This window comes from Astatotilapia calliptera, chromosome 16 (assembly GCF_900246225.1).
Source record: "Astatotilapia calliptera chromosome 16, fAstCal1.2, whole genome shotgun sequence".
NCBI classification, from domain to species: Eukaryota; Metazoa; Chordata; class Actinopteri; order Cichliformes; family Cichlidae; genus Astatotilapia; species Astatotilapia calliptera.
In genome coordinates, this window is record NC_039317.1 from 30,814,760 (window position 1) to 30,832,820 (window position 18,061).

The 18,061-nt window shown below is 39.3% G+C and overlaps 2 protein-coding genes across 9 annotated transcripts in view; both read right to left on the reverse strand.

Annotated features, from left to right (window-relative positions):
- Nucleotides 1–246: 246 nt before the first annotated feature.
- Nucleotides 247–3,002, reverse strand: LOC113007910 (uncharacterized). Of its 3 annotated transcripts, none has more exons than XM_026144962.1 (4): nucleotides 2,091–2,295; nucleotides 1,853–1,952; nucleotides 1,435–1,530; nucleotides 247–951 (listed from the first exon to the last, which is right to left on the reverse strand). In XM_026144962.1, the coding sequence occupies exons 2-4, from the start codon at nucleotides 1,934–1,936 to the stop codon at nucleotides 619–621; spliced, it is 513 nt and encodes a 170-aa protein (XP_026000747.1). In that variant the 5' UTR covers nucleotides 1,937–1,952; nucleotides 2,091–2,295; the 3' UTR covers nucleotides 247–618. The 3 variants fall into 3 exon arrangements, with proteins under 3 accessions (XP_026000747.1, XP_026000745.1, XP_026000746.1); XM_026144961.1 differs by lacking the exon at nucleotides 2,091–2,295 and adding an exon at nucleotides 2,876–3,002 and having other exon boundaries at nucleotides 248–951; XM_026144960.1 differs by lacking the exon at nucleotides 2,091–2,295 and having other exon boundaries at nucleotides 1,853–2,084.
- Nucleotides 3,003–4,014: 1,012 nt separating this feature from the next.
- Nucleotides 4,015–18,061, reverse strand: part of spegb (striated muscle enriched protein kinase b) — a 41,855-nt gene continuing 27,808 nt past the window's right edge. For 4 of the 6 annotated variants that reach the window (XM_026146009.1, XM_026146008.1, XM_026146006.1 and 1 more), the window contains exons 27-41: nucleotides 17,850–18,002; nucleotides 17,435–17,477; nucleotides 17,276–17,344; nucleotides 14,462–17,192; nucleotides 14,193–14,345; nucleotides 13,343–13,459; nucleotides 12,778–12,945; nucleotides 12,563–12,685; nucleotides 11,382–11,546; nucleotides 10,327–11,086; nucleotides 9,975–10,214; nucleotides 9,653–9,876; nucleotides 8,454–8,529; nucleotides 8,111–8,260; nucleotides 4,015–8,021 (exon numbers count right to left, since the gene is read on the reverse strand). In XM_026146009.1, coding sequence (XP_026001794.1) covers nucleotides 7,769–8,021; nucleotides 8,111–8,260; nucleotides 8,454–8,529; nucleotides 9,653–9,876; nucleotides 9,975–10,214; nucleotides 10,327–11,086; nucleotides 11,382–11,546; nucleotides 12,563–12,685; nucleotides 12,778–12,945; nucleotides 13,343–13,459; nucleotides 14,193–14,345; nucleotides 14,462–17,192; nucleotides 17,276–17,344; nucleotides 17,435–17,477; nucleotides 17,850–18,002 — 5,425 coding nt within the window. In that variant the 3' untranslated portion in view covers nucleotides 4,015–7,768. The remainder of the gene's footprint in view (nucleotides 8,022–8,110; nucleotides 8,261–8,453; nucleotides 8,530–9,652; nucleotides 9,877–9,974; nucleotides 10,215–10,326; nucleotides 11,087–11,381; nucleotides 11,547–12,562; nucleotides 12,686–12,777; nucleotides 12,946–13,342; nucleotides 13,460–14,192; nucleotides 14,346–14,461; nucleotides 17,193–17,275; nucleotides 17,345–17,434; nucleotides 17,478–17,849; nucleotides 18,003–18,061) is intronic. The other 2 variants (XM_026146007.1, XM_026146011.1) reach the window with 1 other exon arrangement.

Here is an 18,061-nt window from a genome sequence, read left to right on the forward strand (position 1 = left end):
TACTTAAAAACTATATACTTTAATTTTAATATTTTTGTGTTTTTTGTAGTTTACTATTTTGATCCAACACAATGCAATTATATTACAAACTAAACGCAAATTATATGATTATTAATTAAAAGAAATTTATTATTAAATGTTTGAGTGTAGACTAGTAAAAAAAATTAGAGAAACTCATTTACTTTACATTTTGTTTATTTAACATTTTCTATGGAAATGTAAAAACATCACTTAGTGTTTTTATAAAACCACTAACATGGACATTGGCACCATAAAGTGAGCATTATAAATTCAATGTAGAACATGTATCTTTTTATAAAATCACAAAGGACAACATCAGTCCTAATTGCATCTTTCTCAAAATACATAAATTCAAAATAAAAAGTCAAATACTAATCACTTTTGTTTGAAAAAGAAATGAAAAACAATTTTATAAAATGGGTACAAATAAAGATGATCATCTTCCAAATAACCAGAGCAAAGTTAGGTAAACTGATGGAGTTAAATCCACCCAAAGTCTGTAGTAAACTTAAAGTGCTTTAAATAAAGTGCTTAAAACAAAGTGCTCAGTAACAGAGTGCATGTCCTAACAAACATTGCCTTATATTCCTTCCAGAACTACTCTTTCAGCAACAAATCATTTTTAAGAGCATGTAGGCAGGGTTTCAGAGGTTTGCCGTCAACAAGCCCCATGAAGATTTTTTGGACAAAGGTAAATGTGTGAACGAGCTTCCTGGGGTAGTCTAAATGCAGAGCATAGATCAAGCCAAACAATAAGGCAAATGCATCTGCAAATCTGGGAATATCACGCATCACCAAGTCGCCTTCCACCACAATGGCCATGCTTGAGGAAGTAAAATGGACTGGACTGGTCTGGGAAGCGCCGTCGGTAACCACTGTGAGAAGGGCAACTGGAGTGTCAATGAGGGTCGACTCATCCAATGTGTCCGCCTGGAATAGACACAGTATCAATAAGTAAGGTTGGTTTGAGAGAATGTGACAAGCAAGACCTGTAATCTAGCAAAAAAATTCAGCAGTGTAGTGGGTTACTTTGTAACGGGTTAGGGTACTCTACTTTTTTGAAAAATGTACATTAACGCGTTAGCTTCTTGCATTACATAATTAGTATGTTTGTTATTTTTCTAAAAAAAAAAAAAAAAAAAAAAGAAGTCATTTTTTATTTTATGACTTTATCTCAAAAAGAAACTAAATCTTGACTTCAGCCTTGTTTTTGGGGCCACCTGCAGCATAGCCGAAGTGCTGTGATACGCCTGTGCCCTGCTCCTGACCCTGTGTGTGTGTGTGAGGGTTTTCTAAAGAGAGGGTATTTTGCTTGTACAATTTGGTAGCTGCTAGGGTATTAAATTGTATTTAAAAAAATCCATGGTGTTTTATCTCACTGGCAGAATTTAAGTGATGCAAAAATACACTTACATTACATGTCTTAAAGAATTCTGGGTCCTCCTCCCGCAGGTATACAGGAAGGGCACGAAGCACTGCAGTGCGTTTCACGTTGATATCAGGCGCCTCCTAAAAAGGGAAAAGAAAAGTTCATTGAACACAAAGTTTTCAGGTGTCATTCTTTTGGGGAGAATACATGTTTATGAAACTGCATGACATGTGACTCTACATAATTTTGGAGACATTTCTTTTAAGACACAACCTTTCTGTCTCTTATGACAAAGAGTCTGTATCTTACTCATTTGACAAAAATCCTACACAGTATTTTAAAGTAACATACCAGATCAGAGCTGTAATCTGTATAAAACACAGATGTTCAAAGCAAGGAAAAATTGAGTTTTTATCAGTGAAACTTTTAATTTGTGTTAATTTTATCATTATCAATATTCACCTGAAGATCATAATGATTCAGGATGGTTCGCAGAGCCTCTGATATCTTGCCAGTCCGTGCAGCCTTCTGTCTGTATAGAGCCATAAGTCGTGGTGTGTGTCTGTCAAGTTCAGCGTAGAACTGGTCAGTGATAATTATATACTCAGCCATCATTACAGCTTTCAAAAATTTCAAAAGTACACTGTACATTTCATGACAAAATAAACACTTAGCATGGTAAAAAAAAACAAAACCTTACAATTACTGCTGTTTACTTTGAGTGCAGTCTTGAATTCTATGGCCGATCATCCAACAGTCCAAAACATAGGTAAGCATTTCAGATGTTACAAAGTCACAGGCCATCATTCCATTTAGTCATGGTAAACAGTAACCCTCTTTTAGTTTTAAGTTTTTACCATATAATCAACATTGTCTCACCATGTATAAATTCTGTTAAGTTGGAAAAAAAAAAAAGAAAAAAAAAAAAAGCACAGAATACATATGAATTTACACTGCAGTTATTTTAAAAAACCAAGCCAAACTGCGGGATAAATCTTTGCAAAGACACATTGTTATGCAATAGTACATAATACATCAGTGAGATACTTGTAATATTACACAGAACTTCTACTTACAAACTACTTCTTTTACAGGCTGCTGCTTAAGATAGAAGTTGCCACTGCTAGCTAAGTCACTTTTGAATGATGCTAATGAGAAGAAGAAAAAAACCCGGCCGAACAATGAGGCTGCTGTTGTAAAAACGCCAACTTTCTTGCGTTGGCAATGGGTCGTTAAAATATCACTAAGACACTTTCTTTATGTGCAATTCTTATTAAAACTGTGTTTTAATCGGTTAAAACTGTAAAACTGACGATATCATCGGTTTGAAAAAGAGCGCGAACAACAGCGAACAACAATTCACTACCTGGGTCTGTGCTGTTTAACACAACGGCGCATTCAAAAACAAGTTAATGGCTGCAACATATTAATATACTTGCTTTTTTACGGAAAAAATAAACATAACGAAGGTTCCGTTTTACTTACAAGTTTCTCCAAATGTGCTCTCCGGTCGCTCGAGAAGGGCAGCCATATTGAACAGAATTTTCTGTCAACGTCGTTCAGGTTAGAGAGAAAACGTCATGACGTCATGACGTACAAATGCGGAGCTCGAAAAAAAAACATTTACTCAAAAATCATAATTAAAAAAGCAGTATTTACTCTTAACTTCTAAGCCATGTACAATTATAACTGTTTGAATCGTTAAGAGAACAGAAAAGTTTTAAGTTGTTTCAACTTTGTGACGCATTTTAATTGTTGTATCCACAAACTTTATAAGTCAGGTGGACTGTTGGGGTTTACAGTGTACAATCTCTTGAAGGTGTTTCTGGTGCAATGTAGACTTTATGAGACAAGTCAGTCCATCCAGTGAATATGTTGTTGCACTGTCGGTTCTTAAGGGGTAAAAAAATCCAGCAAACAAGCATCTTAAACATTTCTTATGCCTCAAAACCTCCTTGATTGTCAGTGACACCAACAAGAATTAAAGATTCTCTTACCTGTGTCCACGATATAATGCCTAATAATAATATTAATAATAATTAAGTATTGCACCCGGGAGGGGGTGAAGTCTCAGCTTTGGACATCTGCAGCGGAAAGAGATAGTAAACATTTATTTAACAATTTCCAAACTAGTCTGACTGGAAATTTCTCTTGCACCATTTCTTTACAGCTTATTCCCTCTCTTCTTACCTTGGAGATCCTGTCAAAGATACACACAGCTTCAGATCCACTACAGAGTCAGCAAACCTAAGAAATCTGATGCTTTATAAGCAGTAAGTATTGTGTCATACAGTCATTCATTCTCCTTTGGTTACTACTGATGAGATTGATTGAAGATGCGCAACATATGTTCCAAAGATATTTTCCCATCTTCATATAGAAATCAAATACTCGTGAGAATCACTGAAGCAGTTCATAGTTTAGTTATAGTAGAGGGAGTATTCTGGAATATGGATCTCCCCAGCATGAAAATAAGCACATAGTTGTTGGTCTTCAGGGTGATGCAGATGGAGTGGTGTAAGGTTGGACTTACCACACTCAGTAATTCTTTATGGATCAGCCGTGATGTGTATACCATTTTCAGCATGGTCTTACATGCAGTTTTCAGCCAAGAAGATGGCAAGTTTTCCCTTATATTTGTCACATTTCCTTTATTGTTCTTAATCTTAACAACTGTCATGCCGTTTCCATGCCAGATTCAAATGTTTCACAGATAAAAAGCAGAAGCCGTAACAAATACAGTCACTCAATAAATAAACAATTTGCAAAAGACACACGCACACAAAGCGGCCACAGTCATATTATCAAAATAAAGAAATAGTCATTCTTTTTGACAAACTACAATCTCTGTGAGTCTAATATCTGTCACGAGGCACTGCAACACATTCCACAAAATTTTAATACAAAATGTAGAGCGCTCTTGTGTCGTCTGCTTACAAACAGCTGTCATTTCATTTAAAAGATGAACAAATAAAGTTATTATAAATTGCACAGACATTTAGGATTTAATGCAACGTTGCATTTCATGCAGGACTTGCATGTTTTCATTCAGGTTTGAAACAATTTCCTTAGTGATTATACTCTGCATAGGAAAAGGAGCCAAAGAAGACAAGAGCTGCAGAAGGGCAGTATTTATCTAGCAATAGCATTAGACAATAAAGCAATAGTGAAATAATTTCATAGGATTACCAACTACTTGTCAGTTAATACACAGTAAAACAACTCATGATTTTATGTATGAAGCAGCTTTTAAACACCCGAAAAACTGAATCTGTCCACAAATGGATCTAAACTCTCATAAGTGTTACACTTTGAGTTAAGTGAGCAAATCTGTGCTTGATATCAGTACGTATGAAAGCAACAGCATCAAAAATCAAATGTGCTGGTCTGAAAACTTAGTTTACCCCCAAAGGGGAAAGCATATATTATAAAAAAGCAAATTAGCCTTTGATGTGCCATAAAATGATAGAATCTGTGTTCAGTTTAGTGCTAGAGCCAATGTGCTGACTCTAAGAGGACAGATTCCAAACAAATGTTTGGTGTTTTATTATATTTTTTCTCTGAAAATAAAACAGTTACAGAGCCTGGTTTTCATAATTTACTGTGTATATTATATTTAAAACATATATTTAGATCTGCATATTTATGGATATCCATACTTAAATATATCTTTTATAGACAACTTTTTCTGGCATGCCCCACTTGAGAAAGTTTACATTTCAGTTATTTCAACTTCAATGAAATAAATGAGTGAGTAGAGTAGATGCACAGTTGTATCTGCAAACTCTTTCATTTTTTTTCATAAATAATATTGATTCAACTTAGTTTCACTCCATATTTTATAAAGCCACCTGCAGTGGCTCTAAGCCCCATAATTGGGGCCTGCCCCACATCTTGAGAACCACTAGATTTTCCAAAGGTTTTACTTCTTGTGATCCGATGTTTATTATGGTCTTCAGGGGCTCATATGATGAATTTATGCTATTAGTGCTTATGGTGTCTTGTATGCTTGTATAGCATGGAAACATATAATTGAGGCTATACATAATTTAGGTTCAGCTTAATGCTAATTATAACGATTTTATGTCTTTTTATATATTAAAAAAAGGTTTTGCCAGTTAAGCCTACATTCTTTAAAAACAATGAAGCAAACTGCTTTCTCAAAGCAGTAGCTGTTGGTAATTAAAAACACTAAAATAAGGACTAATACACTCAGTAACGTCTATTATTTAATTTTTATTTTTTGCTGATTAATGCTCTTCAAGGGCACTTTGGGGGACCGTGATACCCCGGTGAGTTCCTAAAATGCTTCAGTTTCCCTTTCATCCCCTGAATTTTTTCAGATGTGATTAAGTGTTTTTGATGTTAGTAAAACTTCATTACACATGTCGAAAGTTGTTTTGTAAAACTCAGATATGAGTATCTCTTTGTGGCTTAGGTATCTCGCTGCGGTTTGAGTAAAAGAGTTTACTTTAAGCCAATGACAGCTTATCTGTGGTGAAGAAACGAATGCCTATTTGCCCTGCAAAACTGTCCACATTATCACTGGGAGGAAAACAGTTTTATATGGAAGCTCAAAGATGACAACGGGATAAGAAATTTAAAAAGTAAATTCTGCTTTTGAGAATGAGATCATCATTACCGTGCTGTCTAAGAACACAAGGAAAGGGGAAAAATGCAGACAAGTGTCCTATTCTAATAGCCCTTGTAGAGAAGCCACCAGAGTTTCCTCTTAACTCAGTACATATTTTTAAAAACAAACAAACAAAAACTTTCTGGAACTGCTACAGTCTTTAAAATCACTGAAGTGCCAACAGCACCATCATACCACTACAATTCCCTAAACTCGTTTGTGGGTTTGGAGAGTGACTTTTGTTTAAATCAAGGACACAGAATTAGACATAATTCAGTGCATTTACAACCCTCTCTCCTTACCTTGGCTTTCATTAATGCTGTTTTGTCAAAGCTGCAGACATCGCTGGGTTACACACAAGGCATTGTTCAGCATCTGTGCCCTGATACTCTGGACTGTGGCCTTTATGAGACAGGACTGACACTCCGAACTCATTTTTTGACATCCAGGGTAAATGTTATGTATATTTTACCCATCACCCATCCATTTTCTTAACTACTTATTTTGGCCTGTGGGAAGAAACATCTGCAGGGATACCCAGAGAAACCCCAAACAGGCTCAGGCAGAACACACAAAGTCCACATAGAATGATGGCAGATTCAGACTCAGAACCTTGTTGCTGTGAAGCAACCATGCTAACCACAGCTCCACCTTGCCAGTCATTTTTCTTACTTCTAAACTAAACTTAACCAGAAAATTCAGCCATACCTCTTTTTTAGTGCTTATCCAACGTGGGTTTGTGGCACACACTCTCACATCTACTACTGTAACACACTTAAAATAGCCAAGTCAACCCATGCAGGAACATGGCGAAGATGGGAATTCCACAGAGAAAGTCAAAGACAAGGAAGTTTGAATGTTCTTGCTGTGAGGGGACAGTGCTACCCACTCCACCACCACACCCAAAACAAATCAGCAAATGAAAAAAACAACAAAAAAACCCCAAAACGTGTAGTAAACACAAAAGTTTCAATCTGACGTGAACCTGGGTCTCCTACCACTGCTACACCTCCATCCTAATATCTAATATCTCTGAAACACAACTGCTACCTCTCTGTGGCCAATACCATCCCTGCCTCTGTGCAACAGAGAGAAGATTCTGGCAGCATCTGACAAAAAACAGCATTATCTGATGCCATGGGATGATAATGCATTAAAAATTCTGGTCAGGAAACATTAGAATGTCAACTATAGACTACTATTTTAGATGTGCTCCAGTGACAAAGGTGTCAGTTGTTTCAATATGTACTTTTAATTGTGTAGATTATCCCTTATTTTAAAGTTGTGCTAAGAGCTTTTTGCTGAGGAATTAAATGAGGTTTTCTACTAAATTATGGCCGGTGACCACACTGTATTTGTTTTTCCTCTCTTTACAATGTTCAGCCAACAGTAAGAAAGGAATTAATTCAAAAATGTTTGCAAAGTTACAAACCTTGAGGTACTAGCTTGAAAAGAACAGCCTGCCCTGTATGAACAAGGTTCACGGTATACAAAATGCAGTCAGGCTCTTTCAGAGAGTTCCTTAATGCATTAGATTCTCTTTTAGAACCAGATTAGAAATAGAAATTATGTTTCTGTAGATCACAGCCATTGCTGGTTTTGTGGGTTTTTCTTCTTCTGATCAAGTTCAAGTCAGACCTGGAGGGACCACCTCACTGTAGCCTCAAGTTTTATCTCGCTTGGAGGATGTTTGCCCCCCATTCCCACCACAAAGTCCTGCCACAATGGTGTGGGAGTTCTCTTCACTAGGTGACAGGTGCAGTGGGTGATACTGGCACATTCGGTGTGGCAGGGCTAGTGGGGGTTTGTGGCGAGCTCTGGTAAGACCGCAGGAGAACTTTGTGCTTGGTTGCCACCTCTGCTCGCCTGCGCTGCTGGTCAGCCAAGAATTCCTTGAGACGGGTGGTTGTAAAGGTAAGAGTTTGCCTACGAAGGCGCATCAAGTAGGCATCTTGAAGCCAGGAGTTGCTGAAGCAGTCCTTGATGGATGGGCGGGCCCTGTTGAGCATGACAAGGAGCCAAATATTACAAATTGGCAATACTTTCAAAGTACGGCAAAAATGAGAAGAATCCATTATTCAGCTTACCATGGGTAGCTACAGAGGATCTTTTTAAGAAACAGAGAGGCACTTTGGGACACATTCTGGTAAAGTTTAGAGAGGTCAAACTTTGCTGCCTGGATTCTGGCTTCAGTCTCCTGAGGATCATTATCCATGAAAGCCGACCTGCCGCTCAACCTGAAAAATCAGGAGGAAGATTTCATACTACCAAAAGAAATATATAATAGAATAATACCTAAAAAGTCTTGAAATTAAAAATACAAATGTAGCAGACCATTCTTAATCATAAGCCTGATCTTTTATAAAGAACACAAATATATTTCTATTTAAAGAGAACTCAGAGGGTGGAAGCTGTGAAAGCAATACTCACATGATGAAAGTAAGCACGCCTACACTCCAGATGTCAGCTGGTGGGCCCACAACATCCCCTTTCAACATCTCTGGAGCTGCAAGAAAAAGGACAAATTCACGGCCTTTATTATCTGTGTGTACAAAGAGCTTTCATTTATCACTTTGACTTAGATTTTTGTTTGTGTGTGTTATAATTTATTTTCTGATAAATGGCCACAGTTAAGATTACATAACGTACACAAAGGTTTTTTATCTATTTAAAATGCTTAAGAAAACTATAATATATCTATTATAGTTATAATATATCCAAAAGACAAAGTCCATATTTAAATGCACAGTTGTTATTCTTTAACCGCGTTGGTTTAAAACCATCAGTTATTCAGTACATATATATTGAGTAGTATAATCAAAGGCTCTCTTATAAATGAAAAACAATTCCAAGGACCCTCTCGTAGTTCCAACATAAAACAACTTGTATGGTCAGTTTCACTTGACAGTGTCAACTGACTCAAATATTTCACACTGCTTTCAAGCTAGCTAGTTGGCTAAAACTGTAAGTTAGCTAATGCTGCTGTAGGGGCAGCTCGTTAAACACTGAGAAAATGAATTGTCTCATGACAATTTGATTATCTGTTGGCCCAAAGATAACATGGGTGGAAAGGCCACACTTGTATAGCCACTACCTTTACTGAAGTTCATTATAGCAAAAAAAAAGTGGGTCAAATGACTGATTTATAACCATTTATGTACATCCTGCTATCGGTACATACAAAATATTTTCTCTGTATGAAGTTAGCTTACATTTAGCAAACATTGGCTTACATGCTCATTAAACTTAAAAAGAACAGCATTCATTTTGTAATATGCTGAAGGTTTTCAGATGAAAATAAATTCAATATTTGCTCCCTATCAGCTCTGTTTTAGTCTTCATCCACTTATAAGTAAAATATCTGTCGTTTAAACTCTTGATTGCTCTGCTGTGTCGAGCAATTAGACAGAAACTGTCATGATTGGTGGTTCTCCGCTCTATTTAATTTCAATTACATTTTCATTATATAGCGTCAAATCACAGCAGCAGCTGCTTCAAGGCACTCTCATGGTTTTGAGCCTTTTAAGTTGAACTCAAATTAAGGAATTTATTATCATAAGATTTTCTATAGTTATTATTGTTATCATTGTATTATTTCCATTGCACTGTTAAAAAACAAAAATCCTTACACATGTACTCCAGTGTTCCAACAGGAGGGCTGAATTGCTTCAGGAACAGAGGGTTGTATGTCTGAGCACTGCCAAAGTCAATGATCTTGATGACATTCATATAGGTGACAATGATATTGTCCGGCTTGATGTCCAGGTGGAGGATGCGTCGAGCGTGGAGGTAGTCCAAACCTTGGAGGATCTGCACAACGTAGGTTACCACATCGTCCTCCGAGTAACGGAATCTAAGAGACACGATTAAACAGCTTCTTAAGCACTCCAAGTAGAACAGTTTAGGGCACTCGTTTATGGATAGTGCTAAAAATGACCTATCAAATCATACCTATCAATAAGGCTGTAGAGCAGCTCCTTCCCACTGCAGTACTCAGAGATAAGCACCAGGTAGCGTGGCGTGACATAGGCTTCGTGTAGAGCCATGATCCTTTCGTGATGAAGCGACTTGAGAATGTCATATTCCTGCAGCACTGCCTGCTTGTTGTCTGCCTCATATGGAACAATCTTAGCCATGAAAAGGTTGCCTGTGGCGTTCTCCCGACATTCACGGATCACACCAAACCGACCTCTGCATGAGAAAGAAATGATATAAACTTCCAATGGAAAAGCACAGAAAATTCTCTATGTCAATTATAAATAGCTGCTAATTCAGACCGTAAATGTTTTACAAAACTTATCACCTTGCTTTCTCATCCATGAATGTATACGGTTTCTGTGGAACTCCCTGACGCAGAGATCCCTCTCCAGGCTTCCCCAGTGGGGTCCTACGTCCTGATGGCGTGATCCGTCCTGATGGAGTGATCCGGCCAGATGGGGTAGTGTGAGTGTCCCCTCCTTGCAACACTGGTGTCAAGCTCTGCACCACCACCACAGGTGGGGAGATGGTTGCGGGAGTGACTGAAGGGGTGGTAGTTGTTGGGGTGGAAGTAGTTTGGGAAGGTGGAGTAGCACGAGCAGTGGCAGCTGGCACATACATTGGCACAGATGAAATAGGTTTCCCTATTATAGGTGCAGGTGGTGGAACAGGGGATGGAGGTTTGTTGGTCAACTGGAGGACAGTATGTACTGGACTCTGAGGTTTGGGTGGAACAACAGGCGGGGGTGTCAGCTTTGTCTGGGGTTTGCTCACACTGATGCTAATAGAGCTCTTGGCTTTGGCTGGTGTGGCTTGGGCAGTTGTTGTGGTCTTAACAGGAGCCGGCTCTGCCGGGGCAGTACTAACAGCAGGACTGATGGTTACTGGAGAGGCAGATTTAACCAAAGGTGGAGCAGGAGCTGATGTTGATGGAGGGGCAAGTTGGGCATTCGTCACTGTTGTGGATTTACTGGGAGCTAGTTTCATGGGAGGCACTTTCATGGATGACATCATTACAGCAGGGGGAGGAGGAGAAATTGCAGGAACAGTCTTCACCACTACTGTGGCACTGGATTTAGCTGGTTCTATGAAAAACAAGAAAAGGCAAGAAGCTACTTGATTTTATGCATTAATGCAACAAATACAACACAGAGGTTTGTTTTACCTCAAGTGGAGTCGAATAATTTGTCATATATATTATTCCATCAAAAACAAAATTATACACATAAAAATATAACCTTCTATAATGAGCTGAGCACAACAACAACAACAACAACAACAACAACGATAGATACAAATGTAAATCTTTCAGTTTTGAAAGTTCTTTAATTATTTCATTGATAAGGGTATGTAAAACAATTGAAGGTTTTCTGTAAATACCTGAGGCATCCATGCTCAAGACCTTTGAGAGGTTGCTGTAGGGGCCCTGGCCAGCTTTGTTGACACATGCCACCCTGAATCTGAAGGAGCCCCCTGCTGCTAAGTCAGTCACATTGTAATAACAGTCTGCTATCCCAGTGGCCACAATCAGCCAGTTGTTCTCACCTGAGGACAGATGTGGAAGGAATATTAAGATCACTTGCTTAAAGTAGCAGTATGAAATTAAATACTACCTTTGACTGAGGTTTTTTGTCTTTATTTAATTTAATTTAAAAAGACATGCTCAAGAGTTAAACACAAGTACACCTAAAACACATTAGTGTGTCTCCTTATGATACTTGATCAAGTGTTCTTAGCTTAAAGCCTATATCAGAATCAGAAAGACTTTATCCCCAAGGGCCAATTAGATATGCCCTAATATGCCCTAATGAATACATGGCAACCAAATAGAGATATACAGTGTCTGGGATTCTAGTTGCAATTCCTCTTTGTCACTCGCCATATCTCATGAAATATATATGCAATACATGTGTTTTTCTGTGCTTGTTTGAGACCCAAGTTTGTTCAGTGTAGCCCTTTCAAAACCTCAGGTTTAGGTTTTGAAAGGGTTACTTAGGACATCGTCTTGATGCATTCTCAATCATGCATCTCATCATTGAAAGAGGCCTGTGGACACTCTTTCAATGATGAGGATGTAACATCCTGGACAGGGAGGGACGCTGGTTTGAGCGCGGAGTCAAGGAGGCCATTTCTGTGAAAAGGGAAAGACCATCTCTAATCGAGGAGGGGGCCTAAGGGTACATCTTTCAACATCTTACAATGCTGTGATTGCAGCCATTCCCCAACTCTCTGTGAATGGTACTCATGGCCACTGATCAGTGGTCTTTGATCAATGGTCATGAGAATTTGCATAATTATGATGAAGGTGACCTCCCAGCCCATTGTTCCTTCAGTGGGCTGGTTTCACCTATTATGCAAATGTACTGTTTATAAGAAACCTGCAGTCAGCTGAGACTGAAGAAGTCACTTGGATGAGTATCGAAACGTTTCTCCCACTGAAAACGCTACATCTAGATGAACAGAATCAACTTTTGGAGAGTTACTTAGGATAGGTCTAATAAATCTAACAATGGATGTACAGCAGTGTTAATCTAGATTACAGAATTATTGCAAACACAGACCCTCTGCTCGCCTCTCCAGAGAGTATGTGCAGGGAGCCATTGTGTCTGAAGGCCTCCACAGAACCAGTGCAGTGTTGTTGTACTTCTGAGGAATCTCTGGGGTCCCAGGACGGTTGGGCAGGCCTGTAAAACAAATATATTAGTATTACTAGTAATACTGTTGGGATAAAGTAAATGTACTTCTTCAAAGACTCAAACAATGTCTCATTTCTTACGTGCAAGAGATATTGTGCAAGAGCTTGATACTGAGGCCAGCGGGTTCGTAGCCACACATTCATAAACCCCTGCGTCCTTTTTGGTGGTCTGCATTATCATCAGCAGCTGCCTCCCATCAGGACAAGCAATCATATTCATCCTGGCATCAATCTCTAGGGGCTTCTTGTCTGAGAAAGCACACATGCACAGGGAGGGAATTTTGAAGGTGAATATTTATTTCCTTTTTCTTACCTACCCTTTTCTTACTTGCCCTGTGTCAGGTTGTGAATTTGAGCCCATTTATGCTGCTTAAGGATACCACTCCAAAGAACATGATACTGGCATAACAACTCATTCAAGAATAATCTCAGCTGTTTTACCTACAGCAACATTTATGTTCACTGTATGTAGCATTTGTAATTACATCATATTTGCATCAATATGCAACATAATGTGTCTCTGCACTCATGGATGTTAGAGGAATTGTGCAAATTACTGCAAAATGCAAACAGAATGATTCTATTCACATGCACATGTATTACCCTCACTAAGACACTACTGTTTATTCACATTAAAGATCCTCACCTTTCATCCAGGTAATGTGTGGGTGGGGACTTCCAGCTGGCAAACAGCTGAGTGTCACTGGATCTCCCTCCAGCAGCACATGATCTCTCAGTTTGATATGGAATACTGGAGGGAAATCTGGAAGTTGAAGACATTACAATAATTAATCGCATAAATACTGTACGATGAAAGGTAAAACTAACAGTTATGATTATGAAGTAATTTTTTTAAAAATCTGAAATTGAGCATATCTGAGGCCTCAGCAAATACATTTCTGTACATCCTATTGGCAAATGTCATGTATAAAACCCTATTTACATCATAATGTTAATTTAAAATATAACGTGTCTCAAGATAACTATTAACTATATGACTAATATAGCATGTCTGTGGCTGTTGTAGCCTTTGCAAGATGCTTTACAACCCACTGCCACTTTGTTATTTTAATGCTGTTTTTGGCTTATTTGTTGCAAGTGATGGTTGCATTTTTTTGTAATGGGGTCTTGCTGCTGCTTTTTGTGCCTGAGGCTTCCCAGTCTGACTGAAATACACATTTTGCTAAGTAACTATATTTTAGTGAGAAAAAATATATTTCTTAGTCACAAGCATTTTGACCAAGCAGATGGAAACTGTCACATTCTAAAATACCACTATTGCACGGTGACAATAATGTCACAGATCCACTCTCTGCTGGTGATGTTTGGTTTTATTTCTGGTCTGGTAAAGAAAGTGAAGTGTCTGCTGGCTGTAGCTTCTTATTTAAGGGCTACATATAAGTAAGTGGTCTTCCTATTAAAATAAAAAGGAGGCCCATACTAAATGTCATCATTGCCTTACCCAAATACTTTATGCACACTCTTATATAACTTACCAGAAGCCAGTTTAGAGTATTGACGTGAACGTAAGGAACTACTATCTCGAGAGATTGCTGTTGGTATGTCAGGCTGTGACACTGTCTTATCTCGCCTCCCTCTAGTCAGGCCCCATCGATCCCAGCGGGATCTGCGCTCAGCCTCCAAGCCTGCTACAAGAAAAGAAATAGGAAAGAAAAGCTTCATAAATTACATCACTCTTAAAAAAGTACAACAGATAGTCCTCTGGTAAAATATTGATTCAAAATGGAAAGGTAACTGGACATACCCTTTGCTGTGTCTGATTTTAGGCTGGACATAGACTCTAGAGACTCGGTTGAGGCACCATTAGTGGCCTGAGATACTAGCTGGTTCTGAGGAACTTTCGTTGCACGGCTCTCTGATGTTGAACGACGAAGCATGGAAAGAATGGGTGTCCTCTTGGGTTCCTTGTCTTCTGATGCTCTTCTCTCCTCTGAGTAGCTGCGGATTCTTGTAGAGATCCCAGCAACTGTTGATTCAATTTTCCTGCGCATTGCCAACACTGGAGATTCATTTGGTTTCTTAATCTCTTTTTCATCATTTTCCACCAATCTATCAGTTCCCCCATCCATTCTTGACATCTCTACTTCTTTCTTCTCCTGAGACCCTCTTCGGCCCAGAGTCCAAGAAAGCCTATGTCTCGAGGCAACAGAATCATCTTCCTTCATCATTTCCTCTTTGCGCTCTGTTGATGGAGTCCTCTTCAAGCGCATTGAGAGCCTTCTCATAAAGCCTTGGTCCTTTTGAGCTTCACGAAGATCCTGGACTGACTTTGACTTCTCCTCAAGTCTTCTTGGTTTTAATTCTAAAGGTGCACCCGTTGGCCCAGGTCTGTATATCTCTTCACTTTTCTCTGTAGAATCTGCAGCAGCTTGTAATCCATCATCTTGCTTTGAGCGTGACAGAAACTTCAGACTTCTGGTGAGAGAAGATTCACGTTTTTTAAAGCGTGCCTCAAAGACCTCTTCAGAGGTGATATCCTGTAGGTCTGCTCCTGCTGAAAGCCCTTCTTGGGCTGAAGAATATGTAACAGTCTTGGGTGGAGTGGGTTCTTTTGTTATCATCTCTGGTGATGCTACTCTGGAATATACAGCAGGGTGCTCAGTGGTTGAAACGGTGGCTGGCTTTGGTGGACCAGGTATTTCAGAGCTGGCAGGGGAAGATATACCCGTTGATACTGGGGATGATGAAATCGTTGGAGTAACAACAGGTGTAGAAGGGCCTAGCGGTGGCTCACTGAGTGGCTGAAGTGTGGGGACCATCATAGTCTGCATTATACTGGCATATGCTGAAGTCCTTCCATCTGGCAGAACAACTCGAGCAGGAAGCGAGGGTGTCGCATACGTTGAAACAACTTTTCCTGGGGAAGTGGAATATTCTTGTGTTGGTCTCAGCATAAATGAGCTTGTGGTTATTGTCACCTCAGGGGATTTCTCAGGGATAGTTACTTTCTCTTCTATATGTTCTATAACATCTTTTTCGTTTTCCTTAGTGTTTGATTCAGTGACAGTATCAACTCTTTCCTCTTCTTCTTTCATTAACTCTTCCTTTTCTTCATGCTTCTTTTCTCCCTCTTCTTCCTCTTCCATTTTCTCTTCTAATGCAGGACTTTGGACCATAGAAGGAGGTGTAGGAATTCTCTGACCTACAGACTCTGATTCCATCATTGGTTCTTCTGAAATACTCATGTCCTTCTCTGAGAATCCACTGGTGCTTGATCTCTCATCAAAATTGCTATCTGTGGTCAGCCCTTCCATCTTTTCACTTATAGTCTCATCTGGCTTTATCTCTTTTTCCATAAACGATTCCTCACTCTCAGTTTTGGTTGGACTTTCCTGCAAAACCGACTCTGGTGTTGGCGGTTTTGGTGAAGGCTCCCTGGGAGTCACTGGGCGGGAGTCTAGCTTGGTTTGCTCTGTTAGAGATGACATAGATATAGCTTCTTTGAGCCTTCTCTCTTCTATCTGTGCCAAGGGAATCTCCAGAGGCGCTCCTGAACGGCGGTGCAAAGGTATGGGTTCTGAATCCCCCTGACTGAAAGAAGTGCTTTTGCGCAAAACTTTTGGTTTAGGAACTTCATCCCTTGGGAAATCACTGGATGCAGCTCTTGTTAGTGGAGGTGGGCCCAAACGGACTGTACGAGAATACCGATCTGAGGACACTGCACGTTTTTCATCTCCCATTCCTAATGTTTCCAACAGAGGTCCTCTCAGTCCACTCATCTTGTTGTCCACAGAGCCACCACGAAGCAGTCGTTGCCTCATCAGCTCCAGTTTGAGAGCATAGTCTTCTTGGCTCATCTTGGCAGTTCCTGGGCTGGTGCTCCTTTTTGGTAGTTCCATAGAGACAGCTTTTTTCAGAACTCTTCTGCCATCATCTTGACTTCCTTCTCCAGGTGCTTCTTCTGGTGTAATCCGAAGCATCAATGCACTATCAGCTGAGCCACCACGCCTTAGCTCTCCTCTTCGTCGTCCACCTTCTGGTTTGTCTGACTCCATGCTTGAACCCCGTCTCAGTGGTTTTCTAGACAGCTCTGATTTTTGGGGCAATTCAGCAGGTGATTCTTCCTCATCTGAAGAACCCTTTTCATTGGGTTGTGATGATCTTTTCCTCAGGCGGCCTTTGCCTCCCACTTCAAGTCCTTCTTTATCCATTTCTTTAGGATCACACTCCATTGCCTCCTGGCCTTGAACAGAAGACCCAGACCAGGTACTTGCTCCGTTCTGCTTCCCTGCCTCCTGCTCATCAGTCTGAATGTCATTCAGTGACATCCTTGATCCAGAGAAGTCCATGTTAAGTGGCATTGGAATAAAAGGTAGTTCATCTATGTCCTCATCAGAATCAGAGGAAGATGATGGTGGTGGCGAACCCTCTTTAAGGTGCCTGGGAATTGCGATGGAAACATGGCTGGAGGAATCATTTAGCAATTCGGGTATGGACCTCATGACCATTTTTGATTTATAGCTGATCAGAGAACGCTAAAAAAAGGAAAATGTGACAAAATAAATACCACAATGTGACCTTGGAACATGCAGTAATAAAGAATTACAACCCATCTCACCTGCCACCTCCTGCGAGATACAAATTTCTTTAAGGCCTCTGTACTTATGGCCTTCCCCTTACTAAGGGTCTGTACAATAAATGGACATGAAATTTAAAACAAATAAATGAGAAATGGGACTTTACTAAGAATTGCCAAATGGATATCACTTATTCATACCTTGAACCAGGGGTGTCTGAGACATTCCTGTGTGTCTGGTCGTCTAAAATGATAAAACAAATATGAAAACTGAAAATAAATAAATCTGCAATAGGCTATGTGATAAATAAGTATCAGACAAAATTCTGGAAATGCTGAAACAAAAATCTTTGATTTTAATTTTATTAAATTCAAGCTCAGTACAGTGAATAAAAATAATATGTAATGACAAATCTTTATACTTCTGATCATTAACTCAGTGTTGTTGACTTGGATATGACTGTTTTCATAAATTATTATATTTGATGTATGACATTCGATGATACATAATAACTGATGACAGTTATCCATCAAGTCAGGATTTTACTGTGGTTGACACATAACTGTTTGCAAGTATTGAAACTTGGACTAAAAGAGATACAGCGGTGTTACTCACAGTCTGTCAGCCACCAGCAGCTTTATGATGAACCCTTTAGCTTCTCGGCAAAGATCGGCAAACATGCCCTCCTCAAAAGCCACGTTATAGTTTCTGATGTTCAGTACAGAGCTGCGATCATTCTCGCCAGCAAATGGAGATACACCGGTGAGACTGACAAGAGAAATAATAGCATTTAATAATAACAAACTTAATAAGAAACTTAGATGTAG